The sequence below is a fragment of the Brienomyrus brachyistius genome, chromosome 25 (genome assembly GCF_023856365.1).
Source record: "Brienomyrus brachyistius isolate T26 chromosome 25, BBRACH_0.4, whole genome shotgun sequence".
In the NCBI taxonomy this organism is placed as follows: Eukaryota; Metazoa; Chordata; class Actinopteri; order Osteoglossiformes; family Mormyridae; genus Brienomyrus; species Brienomyrus brachyistius.
Window position 1 is genome coordinate 5,446,321 of NC_064557.1, and position 19,123 is coordinate 5,465,443.

General features: G+C 42.5%; 1 protein-coding gene across 6 annotated transcripts in view; it reads right to left on the reverse strand.

The window, feature by feature from the left end:
• Positions 1-15,508, reverse strand: part of LOC125720459 (GTPase IMAP family member 9-like) — a 30,985-nt gene extending 15,477 nt beyond the window's left edge. For 2 of the 6 annotated variants that reach the window (XM_048995920.1, XM_048995919.1), the window contains exons 1-4: positions 13,611-14,256; positions 13,209-13,485; positions 12,760-13,029; positions 11,983-12,266 (exon numbers count right to left, since the gene is read on the reverse strand). In XM_048995920.1, coding sequence (XP_048851877.1) covers positions 11,983-12,266; positions 12,760-13,029; positions 13,209-13,485; positions 13,611-13,799 — 1,020 coding nt within the window. In that variant the 5' untranslated portion in view covers positions 13,800-14,256. The other 4 variants (XM_048995926.1, XM_048995925.1, XM_048995927.1 and 1 more) reach the window with 4 other exon arrangements.
• Positions 15,509-19,123: the final 3,615 nt, after the last annotated feature.

A 19,123-nucleotide genomic window follows, 5' to 3' on the forward strand; every position in this document is an offset into this window, starting at 1 on the left:
TACTCACCTAAAAGTATCTGGTACTCACCTGAAAGTATCTGGGACTCACCTGAAAGTATCTGGTACTCACCTAAAAGTATCTGGTACTCACCTGAAAGTATCTAGGACTCACCTGAAAGTATTGGGTGCTCACCTGAAATGAACCGGTGCTCACCTGAAATTACAGGGAATTCTTTCTGGTGTACACGCTTGCATTGACAGAGTAATAACTTTCATAGAAGAAAATTTACGAACCACATGGTTCCAGGTAAGCCAGGAAATGGCCGTGCACATGCCTACAATTCATACCATCAATCTCTGCCTTCATGTGAAAAACAGTCGATTGAAAAATGTGTATTGGGACATATTTTAATTGTTATGAATATTTTATGAATTCCATTAATTTTATTCAAACATTATACTGTATGGCACAGGACCATATACTGCAGAACCAAATACCTTATAGCATGTGGAATGCGGTATTTTCAAAAGCAATATTAATCTGGTATTTTGTCATAAATGTTTCAGAAACATTTTACATGAGGGGTCACAAACATAATAGCAATACATTTACTTAATGTATTAATTAATTCATTATTAATTCATTGTTAGTTAAAAATTGATCCCATGGTCATTCATCATTAATCATGATGGTTCATGTATCTCAGGCAGGTTCAGGATTTGTTTCTGCACTTGGATCACGTCTCCTTTTAACTTGTAGAAGAGTAATATCTAAACCATAGTTATGTACACTTTGCCGTTCTGAAATTCTGGATATTTGTTTAAGACATAAATTTATTACAACAACAACAAAAAACATACATTTTCCCTAGAATAAAATCTCTGCAGAGTGCTGTTAAATTTGACCTTTAAAAGGGTACGGCCGGCTACTTCTCCAATCTTTTACTAATAGTCACCAGTTTGTATATATATCAGATATGCACGGGTGATTGATTAAAGCAAAACAATGTATTATATAAACTATAACAAATTAAAATCAAATTAAGCTTTTGCTGGAAAATCTTTATTTGCATGCAACAAGTTTAAATATCCATCAAACAAGTAAACTGACAAAATTATGTCTATTACTGTTTACAAATTATTTTAGACACAGGTTGTAACACATGAGGCAATGCCTTACTGCAAAGCCTTTCTCCCCCCAGGGCTGTTACTGTGTAACAGTGTAACCATTTACACCCCCGTTTCATCACATAACAAAGACAATGTAATTATATTTTATTATAGTCTACTATTCTGGTTCAGGCATTAGTAGGTGAACTACTTGAAACTTGAATAGCTTTTGGTAAGGGTGTGGTTGTGGATTTTCCTTATTGTCTTTCAAGAAACTGGTGCATTAAATAAGCCACTGACACTACGCAAAGAACCCATTTGATTTAACTAGAAAGTACTAAATATGGGCGGAGTAGTGGCTCTGACGCTAGGGATCTGTGTCAGTAACTGGAAGGTTGGAAGCTGGTTCGAAACCCATAAATACCTGGAATAATGCTGGGGTACCTCCTGCCAGAGGGGTGGGATGCTGGCCTTCTTTGGGGAGGGTGGGGGGGCGGGATGCTGGCTTTCTTTGGAAAGGATGGGGGGGCGGGAGGCTGACCTTCTTTGGGGAGGGTGGGGGGGCGGGAGGCTGGCCTTCTTTGGGAAGGATGGGGGGGCGGGAGGCTGACCTTCTTTGGGGAGGGTGGGGGGGCGGGAGGCTGGCCTTCTTTGGGAAGGATGGGGGGGTGGGAGGCTGGCCTTCTTCGGGGAGGATGGGGGGGCGGGAGGCTGGCCTTCTTTGGGGAGGGTGGGGGGGCGGGAGGCTGGCCTTCTTTGGGAAGGATGGGGGGGTGGGAGGCTGGCCTTCTTCGGGGAGGATGGGGGGGCGGGAGGCTGGCCTTCTTCGGGGAGGGTGGGGGGGCGGGAGGCTGGCCTTCTTTGGGAAGGATGGGGGGGCGGGAGGCTGGCCTTCTTTGGGAAGGATGGGGGGGCGGGAGGCTGGCCTTCTTTGGGGAGGGTGGGGGGGGCGGGAGGCTGGCCTTCTTTGGGAAGGATGGGGGGGCGGGAGGCTGGCCTTCTTCGGGGAGGATGGGGGGGCGGGAGGCTGGCCTTCTTTGGGGAGGGTGGGGGGGCGGGAGGCTGGCCTTCTTTGGGAAGGATGGGGGGGCGGGAGGCTGGCCTTCTTTGGGGAGGGTGGGGGGGCGGGAGGCTGACCTTCTTCGGGAAGGATGGGGGGGCGGGAGGCTGGCCTTCTTCGGGGAGGGTGGGGGGGCGGGAGGCTGGCCTTCTTTGGGAAGGATGGGGGGGCGGGAGGCTGACCTTCTTTGGGGAGGGTGGGGGGGCGGGAGGCTGACCTTCTTTGGGGAGGGTGGGGGGGCGGGAGGCTGGCCTTCTTTGGGAAGGATGGGGGGGCGGGAGGCTGACCTTCTTTGGGGAGGGTGGGGGGGCGGGAGGCTGGCCTTCTTTGGGAAGGATGGGGGGGGCGGGAGGCTGACCTTCTTTGGGAAGGATGGGGGGGGCGGGAGGCTGGCCTTCTCCTTTCCTCCTTTCAATTACAAATTCGTAAGTAACTGGTTACAACAGCACTTTACCGATTAATTGTAGTATCACATCTAAATTAGAAAGAAATGCTTTACTTTTGGACTGACAGATAAATTCAAACTGGCCCAGCTAAAATCAACTAATGCAGACAACAGTTTATGGATGTAATATAAATTACACAGTTATATCAACACCATGTGTAATTGTCATACATAATTATATTGGACAGACAACTTAAGTGAGCAAATGATAAACTTCTTATTCAGCCAGTTAGGTTTATTTTGGATAAACTCAAGCTACCATATTGTATATGGTTAGAGGAAAAACAAAAGTGCTATATAAAATACAGGCTCCCTTTGTACAACTCATAACAGTTTAGATAATAACATACAACTGTGAAACTCATTATAAGTAATACTTTTGGGCTGCATCAATTAGCTAACAGATTTGTAAGAGGTTAGTTCTCACTTTATGCTCTTACTGCAAAAATGTAAATTTCTCTCTTTGAATGAACTCAGCTGAATTATGGACACACAACTTGAATGGCTATTCTGAAAATGAAACATTTTTGAGTTGATGCCTTCACATTGTATTCTGAAAATATAACAAAGCTGAGTTAATCTCACAAAATTTTTCAATGTGTAATTCAAAGTGAATCACTTCCATGCAACACGAATTAAGCATGTATTCTGACAGCAACTCCAGTGTGAAATTAACACTGCATGGTGTTTATATTGGTCCACACCTATCAGACTTAAATTTACTGTATATAGTGCAGAGAGTGTTCTTTTTTACAGTGTCAAACTTTATTGACTCTTATAGTGTTGAATTGACACCACAGAGTGTTAAGTCATGGTCATTCCACTCATCTGCAGACTGCAAACTCTTATGGATGGCCGGTGTTGGGGAAGTTACTCACAAAACAACCCATTACAAACGGAGGTGGAAAGTTCAGGTCCAGAAAGTACAAATCCGGGCTTTGGCTCCCCCTAGGGGTATCCTGTGTGGCGCTGCCTGGCGCTCCTCTGGCAGGCTACTAAGTTTCACCCTGGGGGAGCTTCCATGTTATAGAGAAACAGGGTTCATTAACCTTCCCTAATAAGACATATTTTGCTTCATCTCCAAGCTAAACCCTGCCACAAAAAAATGCAGCAAGACCTGCTCATCCAACCGTGATGGAGCAAACCCACTGAGGAGAGTTCTTCAGAATTCCTATTGGGTTGCACACCTATAAGTACCACTGTAGTACAAATGGCAAGGAGCCAATTGGCACAAACCAATCAACTCAGACAACCTGAAGACTTTTAAGACTCTTATAAGACTTCTGAGGACCTGAGCGGCTGGACCAGGCCAGGGGGACGCCCACGTAACACCTGGCTGTGGCAGTTGGATGGCCATGTCTGGAGGGTGGGACTGGGCTGTGTATCTACCTGGGGGGTCGCTGGCTGCGATCCAGAGCAGTTTCGCCGGGTGGTGGGTGTGGCAACACGCTGTATCAGCGCATGCTCCCCAACCTGACCTGACCTGATGTGTTGGGGAAATGACAAACGTCCTTATGTTCACTGACTTACTCACCTTATAGTGTTTGCTACAGAGGACACTCACTGTGGGAAACGGCAAACAGCCCTATTTGGACATGGATGTCACCATTGGCATTTTTGAATACTTACATACGTCTATGTACATTTGTCTTCACAACATCGTTCACCTGCAACTTTATTTACAACATACTTGACTGTACTGTGCCCACCTACACAAGCATGATGGGGACTGCAGCTGTGTAAATACAGAACCCTGATGTGCTATTGTAACACATGAGAAGGTAGGTAACATCTAGTAGCCTAGACCTTAAGACACTTGGCTGTGAACCAGAAGGGTCCACGTCTGAATCCCAGTGCTGCTACCACTGTAGCTGAGCGAAGCATTTATGCAACCTAAGGTTTCCAAGGGCACTGTAGCTGTTAGTAATACTGTACATAAATTAAGGTAAATGAAGAAACAGTCAACAGTACAGCAGTGATATGCTAGACCAGCGTTTCTCAAACTTATTTGTCCTGGGGAGCAGTCATGTCAGGCTTTGGGGCTGCAGCACCCTGCATAAACGACATATTGGAATATTCCTTAACTCTGGTTGAATTTCTCCCAAAAGGCACGTGGTACAGCTGCTTGAAAGAAGTGGCCGCCTACCTCCAGCAAATGGCTTTCTCTCAGTTCTGAAAATTCAACTTGGCAAATGCTTATCAATAGTCATCCATTACTGTGATAAAATTACACTGAAAACAAGGTGGAAATTCAGTCTATATAAACTACAACATTTCAAGCACATTACCTGTTTTCCCTTCCGAAAATACAGACAATAGATGCAACTGCATAACGACTTGTGTTTGGATGCATCACTTGCCCAGCTTGTCTCATAGTCCTCATGCACCAGCACATGCAGAACTAGGGTGGCATGCTTTTCTTCTGAGGCCTTTTGTCTTCCTCTTCCTCTCTATTGTTTTCCAACTTGTGCCGTGTTAGGATCCATTGTTCCAAAGAAAATAACACACGCCTCCAGGCCCTGATTGGTGTGTTAATAATAATAACTTTGATCTTTATTGTTTTCACCTGAAGAATGGTGTGGTCTTGAGGTCAGGTTTTGATGACTGGAATTCAATACAGGGAGCGTGTGCTTTCTGAATGAATTTGCAGTGCAATAAATGATTTATTGAGCCATTTTTTTTCAATACGGAAAGTTTTGCATATTGAAAGGTGTGGAAAGAGGTGAGCTGTGCTTATGACTCGCGGAAATGTGTGTTTTTGAGAACAAGTGTTTTGGTTTTCTGCTACATTAACTAATTTTTGTGTTTCAGCAATTGAGAAAAACTGCAATAGGAAAAAGTGAAAACTGTCACATTGATCATCGGCAATATGGATGACCAGAGGCCTTCACTCCCCACTCTTCCATGATGGAAGCCCCCTCGAGGCAGTCAGCAACTTCAGATGCCTGGGCATCCAGACCACCGACTCCCTCTCATGGTCACTAAATACCAGTTGCATCTTCAAGAAGCTTCAGCAGAGGCCGTTCTTCCTGGGGAGTCTGAAATGCGAAAAACTATGAATAACATGTGGTCCCCCATAACCTTAACCCATAACAGTTTGCTAGCCTGAACGATAACATAAAAAGGGTACTTATTATCAATTTCTATCGTGGTATTGTAATGCATACTTCGAATGTCAAATTACATTTGTAATTTCCTATGAAGACCTTTTTGTATAATATACACACCATCTAAATGTACAAAGTTACTGCTGTACACAGTGGGAGCATTTTGGACAAATTGTTAAAAATGCAAATCTTATTCTTATGGTTACTGTATTTCCACGCAGCCTGCACGACAGCTCAGACGCACATGCCTTGCTGAGCAGCTAGCCCTCCTGTGATCCTCACTTTGCTGAGCAGCTAGCCCTCCTGTGATCCTCACTTTGCTCAGCAGCTAGCCCCCCTGTGATCCTCACTTTGCTGAGCAGCTAGCCCTCCTGTGATCTTCACTTTGCCATACGATTTGTCACACCAAGGCTACAATCATTGTCATGATTTTTCAGGCTGGATCTGCCTTTGATGGGTAATTAGATCGGATTCTTTCCCCACCCACCGTATCCGATGGGTCTAATCTCCACCTAATTGTTTACGCATTCTCATATTTCATTGTTGTCTCATTACCGTCTTGTTCTGTGCTGCAATACTGTATTTCACACACAGCCTCGTCTTGGATTGCATTGTTTGTCCTACCCATGATGCCCTACCCTGTAGCATGTGAATTTCCATGGCAGATATTTGACAATAAACCTTAAAACTTGAAAAACTTGAATTAGTTAAACAGGACTAGTCTGGGTTTTGGGTTTTAAGCTTCGAGTCATGAGTATATCAGCATTAAATACCTGGTAAATAAACACTACCTGTTTAACCTGATCACACTTTAGCAGGAAATACACCTATGTGCGAATCCATTCTTCCTACGAAAGACGGTGACTGTGTTCCGAATCTCCACCACTTCACTGACTCACTCACTCTATAGCGTTCGCTACAGAGAACATTTACTACACTCACTCAACACTCAATACAACAGCAGCTGATATATTTTGGATGCTATGTTGATGTTATGTTGCTACATAATTATGCGCCGGATATATGTAATTGTTGTTCCCTGCCTCGTGCCCATTGCTTCCAGGATAGGCTCCGGACCCCCCGCGACCCAGTAGGATAAGCAGTTTAGAAAATGGATGGATGGATATATGTAATTGTTAACATGCTGTTTTTGGATAAAGACATGTTGTAATTGACATATGTCTTCACAACATTGAAATAAAAATAAAACTTTACGACATGAATCTGTGCACATGTAACATTACTTACAACATACATGACTGTATTGTGTCCATCTACACAAGCATGATGGGGAATGCAGCTGTGACTATGGAATTATATACTAATCTTCAATATTCTGTATTAAGAGTGTTGGGGAAGTTACTCACAAAGTATTCCATTGCAGACAGAGGTGGAAAGTTCAGGCCCAGGATGTACAAATCGAGACCAAGGTTCTGTTTCAACCATCCAGTTATATAAGTCACAGAGTACTCAACTGGTTGTTGGTTGCAACAAAACCTTCCCCAACACTGTGTAGTAATTGTGAATTTACGTTACCCATACAAAGCAGTCAAATACATTAAAATAACCTTTTTAATTCAACAAAAAAGGCAGCAATAGCCTTACCACTCTTATTATAACTTGTGTGCAAGTATTTCATACACAAGCTACTTTAATTAATGAAAAAAAAAATAAAAGCAAATAATTACATTAGCTAGCAAGTAACATCTGCATGTTTGCCACTTTCTGTGTCAGGAAGATACAGTAACGTCATTCAGTAGCTGTAGTGAGACACCCACATCAAATGCAATCATATGGAAAACAAATTAAATCCTCTTTCAGGTCTATGGTTATACGTACTGTAACATAAAAAAATCACCTGGTCCTTATCAGCTTCTAAAATGATTTAAATCTAGCTTCAGATGTTAAAATAATACACAACAAATTCCACCAAGTCATTATTTAACAAAAATAAAGCCAAAACGGAGAAGCCATGTGTTCGTTCATGCACTGCACTCTTACTGCACTGCACTCTTACTGCACTGCACTCATGTAATTTCAATCAGGTTGAGGCCTGGACTTTGACTGGGTCAATGCAGCATCTTGTGACTAAGGGATTTGAACTGGCAACCTTCTGAGTCCCAACCAACAGAGCTGACCCCCCCACCCAACAAATTATTATATTTTTTTTAGTACGTAGGGGTGGCATGGTGGTGCAGTGTTTAGCACTGTGCCTCACACACAAAAAGTGGCAATATTTCTGTCCTACCAGCTCAGTAGTCTTCTTATTGCCAGGATGTCCTGACCTGGGGGGGGACGTGTGTCTATTGTATCAGATGAGGACAAACTGAGGGGGGGCACATGCGCTTTTTCTGGGGGAGTGGAAGCGGAAGCAGGAGCTGTCAGGAGCACCTGGTTCATGTCTTTGGACAATTCCCATCATACAGGGGCCACCAAGCAAGGCTGGGGCAGAATGTGTCTGAAGATGGACCAGTGTAGTTGCAGGGAAATCTCTGGGAAAGGGCGTTAGCCATGGAATTCTCTGGCTTCGTTATGATGGCCCCTGCATCGGGGGGATTAAAACATCCATGATCAGAGGGCTCATTCCAGATCACATAATCCTGGGTATGTTTATCCAATTCTTTCAGTTCTTCAAAGCCATGGGGGAATTGGAATAGCCAGGATGGATTAAATCATCTGAGATATATAGCTATGTAGACCAAGATAAAAAATGGCTTAATGCTTAACTAAGACAACCCAGCCAGCTACCGTTGGTACTAAGCCTTTGGCATTTAGCTACCATGACAGTGATGCAACTATTAGTGAGACTATCTTCAGTATTTCTTTCCCTGAGCCAGCGGTTAGCTCACTGTTCACCGTAGTCACTTTTCCACTAGTTGCTGATGATCTCTGCACAGAGAAATCACACCAAAATGGTGCATATGCATAGAGGATGCTTTTTTGTCGATTTTCCCCCCGGGGGGGCATCGAAGTGCACCATTACAACTCAAGCCTTGTCTGTACATGATTCTGGTATGAAGAAACTGTGCTTTATATCTGCAATGTGATTCTTCAGCAGTTAAGAGGAATTCAGTAAATCTGTCATAAGCTTCTGCCAAACAAGACTAACTCATTGCTTTTTCCAACGACCTTGTCTAGCCTGAATTTCTGTTGTATTCAACCCATGGTGTTGTGACATGACATAGTATGATTGTGTGTTGGCTCATTATTTCTTACATATCCTTTAATAAATACATAGTATGTTTAACATTATTGCATGATTCAGCTTTCATGAGAACATATTTCCAATTTTGTATCTCAAAGTCTCAAAGGTTGTGCGACCATCCAAACGCTTGAGCAGAAAGTAAGAAAGTGAGAAAGCAAGAAAACTATCAAAAATTCGTATTTAATAATTTGAAGATTAAATTATTACTTGTGTATAATTCAGTATTTGAAACCTTTACACTCGTAAAAATAAGCAAAATGCTGTGGTTTTAGAACCAGTAAGATAACTTAAAAACACTTGTCATGTAAATTTCCAACTTCAAACTTCAAATGTCAGCCAGCACAAAAGCGGAAGAGGAGATTTTTAATTTCAATGTAATTTTAGAAAATAGTTGAGGTGTTTCAGAATGAAGATGAGGTGTAATGAGGAACATGAGTTTAAATGACATTACTGATATAATGTACTGATATACAGGTTAAAAACTCAACTGCCCTAGTCTGATGCATCTGGCTGTTGAGCAGGCTGTACAGGGAACCCGGACACATGCGGAAGGAGAACATCAATGCTGTAATACCATACTTGCAGTCCAGCGTACAAATCCCGCTGAAATCTGATTGCTGGTTTGGGCTCAAGGTGGACAACAGAATCTCTATTTACACTTCAGATGAACTAAAGCCTCCTGATCTGTAACTGGCGGTTTGCCGTCATTCCCTAAGAAGTCACGCGACTCGTCCTGCCAAAGAAGTTAGTCCTGATTTACTTTTGCAAAACACCAAAGCTTTAGCATGACATTCTTATTGCATAATCAGCAAACACGACTCCATGCCGCTTTTGATATATAATTAGTCCGACTACAATGTGTTCTAATGTGATTAGAATGTGATTAGATTAATGTATTAGTGCGCCAGTCCAATACAACGTTGAATTTGAAAATCAAACTACGACATGTTGTCGTCTTAGCCAGAAACAATAGCTGCACGCAGAAGCAGCTGTCTGAGTGAATGATGATGAGTCCATGTCCAACTCATGACTGAATCGTTCTTTTGAACCAATTCTTTTCACCGAATACGTCAAGAAGGTTTTCACATCAAAAAGAATCAAATTTTTGTATCCAGACATTGTAGGTTTAGGAAAAGTTAAGTTCAAATGATTTTTGAGCCACACACCACCCCAAACCTGTTTTTTTGTTTTATTTATCCTTTATTTAAACAGCCTCCCTTCATCCAGGGAGTCCTGGTCAACATGGGCAGCAAAATAAGATAGAAGTGTACAAAGAGAAACACAACAGCCATGAATTTATCAGTGCGCTCACAGGCAATCCCTGTTAAAAGAATACAAATTTATCCAGCGAAATGCAAGGTTTTGCTGAAAAGATTATCCTTACTGAGAAACCCCAAAATCTGGCAAAGCCGGAGACAGTGATGTAGTGCGTGATGAATGTTATATAAACAAAGAGGCTTATATAGGTAAGTAGCTAATTCTATACAAAACAAACCATAGCTAAAAAATAAAAACTATACAAAAAGCTACTGTCACGCTCGATCGCGGGCAGAACGGCGATCGTGCGGGCGAGCAGGCAGAAACGGGCAAACAAGCCGTAATCAGGGCAAACAAGGGGTTTATTACGAATGGCGGGGCAGGGAACAGAAGACGCCAACTAACATCAATGACAGACACGGGTTAGTACAAATCAGGAACTTAAATATATGAAACAAGGCAGCAGGAAACAAGACACGACTGGGCACGATCAGGAAATCACACCTGGGTAATTAGGGGGCGTGGCACACACGAGGAGCGGACGGAGCGGGCGTCACAGCTACAATCTACAAAATATTTAATGCATTTGGAAAATATTTAAGTTGTAGACTATTTTAAGGTCTTTATACAACCAGACTGTTACTAATTTGACTATTCATCTGGATTCTGCATAATCAGTATACATTGAATGAAGACCAATACATTCAGCACTAATATATGCTGTGGAAAAAATTAGGAGACCACTTTAAACTTGTAAGCATATCTGCATTTTTAAATCCTGATTTAATCGTGGTTCTGCTGGCAGAAGCTACACTGAACAGCAGGCTGCTTCCAGGCTCAAAGTCTCTCAGACAACAGTAGGAATAAGGTGAAGCAGGAGACACTGGGAACGACCAGAAACCAGCCTGGTAAAAGGCGGAAGCGACATTCTAACGCCAGAGATGAGAGTTAACTTATCCGACAGTTTCTCATGAATCGAAGGACGACATCAAGTGACCTTCCAGAGGAATGGGAAACAAACTGCAGGTGTGAGGTGCACTGCTAGGAGAGTTTGTATCAGGCTCCTAGAAGCAGGACTGAGGTTCCATAGAGCAAGGAAGACGCCCTTCATTGATGAGGAACAGGGAAGAATCAGGCTGGGGTTTACAGAATATATTTATATATATAATTCAGAGACACACATCCATAAGTAGAGAAATAAGTGAAACAAAAAATCGTGCTGTTGTCCCTTCATTTTTTCCATGCATATGGTGCAATCATCTTGCTAAGATTATATTGTAAAAGTAATATGATCATTTACTAATTTACTACTACAGTCATATAAAGACACACTCAAGAGTATATTATCCAGACAGAGGAAACATTTAATTCTCACTGAAAATCGGAGGCTCTTCCCGCTGATTGTTGCTCTGGTATGATGGGTAACTCTTCCCTTTTCCTTTTTTTAATCCAGGCCTGTTGATTCTTTTTCCAAAGTTTTTTGATTTTCTTTCTTTCTCTCCTTTTTATCTCCCAGAACCCCCTTGTTCTTCTCCCCACTGCCCTTCTTGGCCTTCATGAACATCTCGTTGGGGTAATGGCCTCCTCCATTCTTCCGTACCATCTCCTCGATCTTGTTCAGCAGATCTGTGACCTGAGTGCGGTTCGATACATCGTTATTGTTGAAGACATGATGTCCACCCTGACATTTCTTAACAAATTCACTGAGGTTTTTATTGCCACTAAGATACTGATCAACAGATTTTTCTAGAACGTCTCCGTGTGTGAACAGCACCATGGTGTATTGAGCTGATTCAGGACCAAAAACCTCCTGGATGATGTTCAGTGTTTCCTGCTCTTCTTGTGTGAATCTTCCCACCTGCAGCAGCACCAGGAATGCATGGGGCCCAGGAGCACAGAGGGAAACACACTCTGTGATCTTCTTCATGAGATCTTCCTTGCTCAGCTTTGTGTTAAACAGGCCTGGTGTGTCCACCACTGACATCTTTCTTCCTGCAACTTCCTCTTTAGCTTTAGCGCAGCTCATTGTTACAGAGTTTTTGCTGGTTTTTGATGTAAATTTTTTCTTCCCCAGGATGGTGTTCCCAGTCGCACTCTTCCCCACTCCTGTCCTTCCTAACAGCAGCACTGTCATATTGTGACCTGACAAAGAAGGTTTTTAAAATATGAATAGAAAAAGCAGATCAATTTGAATGAGGACTTTTAGAATCACAGCTCAAAATAACACGACAAACGCAGACTAATTACAGTAAGAAATATGTTCATCTAATTAATGCATTATTTCAATTTAAGACATTGAATTCAATTGCAATTTTGCCTTCATTTATAGAATGGCAAACAAAATGACTGGGATGCAAAGGAATGGAAGTTATATAGCAAATGAAAGGAAACGGTATGTGGCGTCAGAGCAGAAATGTGTCAAAGATAAATTATATGGAGTAAAATGGCAACGAGGCTGAAATCAAGGTCTTGGTACATATATTTTTTAGAGAATAAACAAAACTCAGCTGTTATAGCTTATATGGCCATATAACTCAAATGGGTGTGGTCCTTGTCACCTGACTAACCCAGTTGGATTTTAATATATATAGTATTGCCTTGGAATTGACATTGACATAGACAGGTATGGTCTTACTTGTGCAAATGTTGATACTGACAGGTTGACTCGTGAAATCGGTGCCCTTCAGCGTAGTCCTCACAGAGAAGACGTACTCCGTTCCTGCTCTCAGATGGTGTACAGACACCTGGTTCTCATCTGAGGTGATGGACCGGCTGGTGCCGCTGTCCTTCCAGGTCACACTGTAACTGTGTGGGATGCTCCTCAGGTCTTTGTGTGTTTCCCAAGTTAAGGAAACGAAAGTCGCTCCCACAGAGATAATGCAGATCTTCCCTGGAGGGGACCTACCTGGAGGACACCACCACTCTCATACATAATCATACTTTTTGCTATAAAGGAGCCAGATATCCAAAAATACTTTCAGGTTTTAGACGGTTGGAATGATGAATAAACTAATTATCTGGAAGCAGTGTCATCCTTCACAGAAACCAATATTACTGGACAAACCGAAGCATTGTGTTTCTTACCGATGTTCATCACGTTCTTCAGTTTGTTTGACAGGTCTTTCATGTTCATCTTCTTCAGTATTGCGTAAGTTATCTTAAAAGAACCCTCGGTGTCATAGCTATCTTTCATTTTTTGAACTATACATGTTCGGTCTGCTTCTTCTAACTGACTGATTGGAATTGGTTCAAATCCCTCCGGTACTTGTGTGTTCAGGTGCAACTTGAATTGCTTCAACTGTTCATCCAATAATTCATTTATAATTTCAATAAGAAAAGGGTGGACATTGATCTTGGGAGCCTGAAACATGCAAAGAGACCAGGACTGAGCAACACACAAACAATGAAAAACAGAGGACCAGTGATCTTGCTGGGCTGAGACACAACTTTGATACCAAACACCGCAGGTTTGTCGGTGTCACTCACCCCAAGTCTTCTTCTGTTCCACCAGGTAGGGCGGTACCATGAAGAGCTCGTCCCTGACATGGTTAAATAATGTCTCTTTAATAAGCTAGGCTGTATGCAGGATTGTTTTAAGGGGAAAAAAACAGAAAGTTTAGTTTGGCAGAATGTTGAGACTGCAGGTATGGCTCTTGTAGGATCACACACACACATACGCCAGGGCTGAGACTGCAGGTATGGTTCTTGTAGGATCACACACACAGATAACAAGGGAGACCAGCATTCCAACTTTTATGGCCCACTGACTAGATGGCCAGTCATTTGTTAAGATGTCAGGTTCCTGGTCATCCATCCCCATGAACTTTAGACCATAAAACCTGACACCTCAGACTCAGACATGAGAAGTCCTCCAGAGAACCATCAAGAAATCACTAGACCTCCGCGAGGCCCAGTAAGGAAACCCTCCTGAGGCCTGCTGGTGAAGACCTGCTACCCAACAGAGAACTGCAACCAAGACAAAACCATTCACCTTAAAGCTTCACAAGGAGAGAGAATCCAAGGAGCTCCATGCCAACAACTACTCCAAATGTCCGCCTTCCTGAGTGCCATCATCCCATCAGCTCATCAGCCTCTGCAACCAACTGCCAAGAGCCCCCCCCCCCCCCCCCCACTCTGCAACCAAGTAAACCAACTTCCATTCTTTTTAAAAACCTGACCTGTTCTCTTCAATCCGCTTTATAACTTTAAGGTCGTGTTTCCACAAACTGTGCTTGCTCTGTAGAACAGTATTTCCCTTTTAAAGTTACTCATTCAGATCTGGTTACTGCATTTTCATGTCCTATTCTGTTATTTTGTGTTTGTTGTTTATGTTAGGTGTAATGTCTGTCTTATGTTAGTATGGTGTTAGTTACGAATAAATGCATGTCTTTTACACAACTTCTGCCTCTGTTTATAGAGTACTTACAATAGTCACTGCCTCTGTGCAAACTGGCTCCTAAACTCAGAAACCTCAAGCTGGTCTGAAATATCAGGAGACTCTCATCGGCCGTGAGGGTTAGGGTTAGGGCTTCGCTACCGATCGTTTACATAACCTGGTGATGCAGCTCACTGGATGACCATTCTAACCCAGGTTACTAAGTGATACTGGTAATTAGTGAATCCCATTTAAGTCTCAAATTAATGGACTCACAGGTTTGGAGGAACCAACCATTAGGCATATTAATTAGTTAATAATCATCATTGAATAATAAATAATTAAAATATAATTAATTTCTCTACACATAGGTGGAGACATTAAAATTACTTGAGCTAATTTTTCCTACACTCTCCAATCCTAATAATGCAAAATCAATACACTGTATAATACAGATATCTTCCTGACTATGTGGACCACAGCCTGGTTTGGCAGGTGCTCTGCCTTGGACGGCAAAACTCTGAAAGATGGCTGTTCTGCTCCCCCTACAGGACATTTATTTCAGATGGTCAGGAATAGGGCTGCAAAATTGGCAGGGACCCATGCGAAGAGCTACCTTTTCAGCAGCTGAGTTCTGGAAAGCGTTTCTGCTGTCTCTCAATGAACACTGGGAGAATTAAAAGGAGTTTCTATCATTAAACTTTACCGATTACGACTAACTAGCCGCAATAACGAAGTACCTCTGTGCTGATTTCCTTTGCCCTCTTCTTTCGCCGTTTTAATCTTCCCTACGCCCCAGATCCGTCTGGAAAGTCATTTTTCTCCGCAATCTTGCCAGTTCAGCTCCTGAATACTGACGCGCTATAGACGGTTTCTGGTTTACTTACATTATGCTGCTGCTCACGCCTCCAGGGGGCAAAACCGCTTCTTTAGGCTGCCGAGAAATTACCAGATATCACTTTGCTTTTCCTGACCGCGAATGGATTTCAGACCAGGAGTTCGTCCAAGTGGCCAGCGATCATATGCCCTGATATATGCAACTATGTTATAGGGAAGCTCTCAAAACATAAATCATTGGCTGATCGCAATCTAATCATTGCACATATTTCTTTCTAATCAAATGATGAAAACTCAATTTGTATTTATTGTGTTATTTGAAAAACTCATATACTGTTGATTAAACGTAATATATTTATTTAGATAAAACTAATTTGGTTATTATAGACTTAAATCGATTTCTTTTAGGTTATCTAATTAATTTCATTTATATTTAGTCAACATCAATGTAACAATTTAGTACAAATAAATTTAAGCCTACTGTATAAACTAATATAGCCTACTATATAAAATAATATGTACTGTATAAAGTAATATACTGTATAAATAAATACAGATTCAGTTTGTTGTACTAATGTCAGTTTTTGCTGGATCAATTTATTTGATTTAGTTTGTTCAACCCAAACCAAGTTAGTTCATCTAATGTTAATTTTACCACACAAAAAATACGTTACTTCCAATAAAGTCAGTTGAATTACGGGCAGTGGTTACACTGCATTGGAATGAGTATTCTGAAAATGAAACACTCCTTTTAAATCGATACATTCACTTTGTGTTCTAAAAATAGAACATAATTAAGTTAATCTCACTAAATTCTCTCACGCCTACAAAGCCAAAATTGTAATTTAATACTCTCTTCTTGCACATTTTCGCTGCTCAGTGAATCACATGTATCTCCAAAGAGTCCATTATGTCATAAATATGAAAAAAAACATGTTTTCTCAGAAACTACTTCATAAAATAAACTTAAAACAATGTGATGACAGATCTTATGTCGGCCTACTAGGATCTGGATAAGCATTTTATCAGGATGGATGAGTGGAACCCAATTTAAGACTAAACAAGGTTTTCGAAAGCAAAATAGAAAGGAACCATAGCCAAATTGTTTACAAAGATTGCAAACTCTATCAAGCTCCTGGAACTTTCAGGACATATCAGATTGTGGAGCACATACCTGACGGTCAAGGCATCTCAGACCTTGGATTCAAGCAGCTGCAGTTGCCAGTAATCATCCTCACCCAAATACGAAATGTACCATTTGGGGTCCTGATTGTGTGCACCTGTATATTCATTTGCCAGTTCATACTTAAAGACTTGGGACCCCCAGCTTATCGTCCCCTTTCTGTCTTTGCCTTTTGAGTTATAGTCTAAGGGTTTGTTTAGATTTTGGTTTCTGTAATGTTTGATCCTTAGAGATTTATTACTCCTGTTACGATGCTGCTGGATTTTCCATAACATTCTGCACCTGATTCACATTTGCATGTCTATAAACCACCTGTAGTAATGCCCAGAGGGCAGGGGGGGGTGAGCAGGGGCTGGTGTTTATGATGATGGACTCAAACTTCTGGCAGCAGATGAGGTAGATTGATTGCCGTTATGGATGGTCTGTGCCAATGGTCTTTGATGCTGCCTGGACTGTTCCTTGCAGGAGTTTGAGATCCTGGGCAGGTATGTTACCTAACCACACCATGGCATCCAGTCGGGATGCTTCAGTAGTGCAGCAGTGTCTTGGCAGGAGTTCCATGTCTGAATAGCTGGGAATGAAAACCTCTGACCTGTCTGAAGGAGATGATCTCCGTATTCTCATCTACATTCAGTGAGACGTTGTTTTGGGGCACCACACATTCAGGTCTTTTAACTTCCTCCTGTAGGCAACCTGGTACAGATGAACATGATAAAAGACGGAGAATCCAAGTTGTGGCTCACAAAGATGGTAGAAACTCAACAAAAAAAACACAAGAAACAAACGGACTAAGAGTCACAAGGAGTCAAAAACAGTTCTACGTCTTACCTTCTTTAAGACAAGGAGCAACGCAGGAAGAAGCATATAGTAGAACAGCAGCAAAGACAGGGGCAACAACAGCTACAAGCACACAGTGACAAACTGGAGGGTAAAGCAAGGGCAGGCATTTAAATACACAGATGATCAATTTTGGGAGAAGAGTTAACAATCACTAGAGACTAAGAACACTGAGGGATTGGAGGGGGGAGCAATCAGGGACCAAAGGGAGACTACGAGCAGGAGGTAACAAGGAGCAAAAATCAAGGAAATGGCAGAAAGGTAGTTGAGTTTGGCCCCTAGCCAGTCACATGTGGACCAGGGCAGGACAGGGAACCATCCTGATGCAGGGAACGTCCCTGATGAAGCCAACACGATGGTGTTATCCGCAAACTTGGTATTGCTGTTGCCCTCGTGCTGTGCAATGCAGTTGTTAGAGAACATGCTGCACAACAGCAAGCTGAAGCAGCAGCCTTGCGGAATGTCAGGGCTGATGATTAGTGTGGATGACCACTGACTGCCAGGTCTCATCGCCTGTGGTCTCGGTGTTATAAAATTTAGCGGCCAGTCACAAGGGGAGCTGTTCAGATCGAGGCATCTTGGTTTAAACACCAGGTTAAAAGCTGAGCTGAGATTCCCAGAGCGGTTTCGGGGGAGATTGAATCACCCATGAATCTGTTTCATCTGAACACGAATTGGACTGGGTTCAGGAAGGCAGGCCTGTGCAGATTTGTGTTGCATCGCTGGTTGCAAACTTAAACCCTCGGGACTCCAACCGAATAGCAAAGTCTTGCTTTTATTTTTAGTGTCTTAGCATTTGCTTTGATTCCAGATGCTGTAATTAACTTTAACTTGTTTTCTTCTTTTGCAGATCTGGATTTTCTCCAATGCTGTGTGTGCACCAGATCTACCTTTGCACAGATCTAGACTCTGATCTTCTGAAATTAAAATTTGCAGTGGCGTGTTAACGTGCAAGTAAAGTTGGAGCGATGAGGCCCTAATTATGTCATGCTAGGACTTAATGCATGTCCTGATTTTGCCGAATTGCATATTTACATTACAATTGCTCTTGCACAAATTTTGCAGGCTAGAAGAACCAATGAAATGAGGAAAAAAAGTAGTGAATTAACAGTAGCTGAGCTTTTGTGTTCTTCTATATTTTGATCATGAATGCAGCTTAAAAATTATGGCACTGACTGCAGCCTATGATCTGCCTGCATGCACAGACCTGCCCGAAGAATTGGCTCACTGATTGGCTCACACCAGCAGGCTAATTTTCCTTATGTTCTATAATGGCAATATGCTGAGGGGGCGTTAGGCAGCCAGTTATCCTTGGACCCCCACAAGGGGGGCTCTGCTGGTGATGCTCACCTAGGGCACTACATCTGATAGGAGCAGCCCTGCTCTCTCCTGTTGCTTGCTGACATTCTTTCCTTCCCTATTCAGTGTTTTAGGCCCCATTCCTTACAAATGATACAGTAAGGATGACCATACACTCTTGTCAATTGCCTTGGACTGACAGTGTAGTGAAAGGACCCATATAAAATCAGTTGAATTGAATTTCCTCAAAGTCCTCAAAGAACAGCTGGTGAGGTTATGCAGGGAAAGCTGGGGTAGCTGAAAACTTGATTTGCAGCCTGACAACAAAGGAAGTCCGGGATTACAGCAGCAGAAGTAGTCTGTATTTTGCCACAGTGTTCCTTTTCCCGTGCAGCAGATGGAGCTGTTGTATAGATACAGTGATTCCGGATGCTGTCTGCAGCCTTTAGCAGCCCGGTAGCGCTGCCA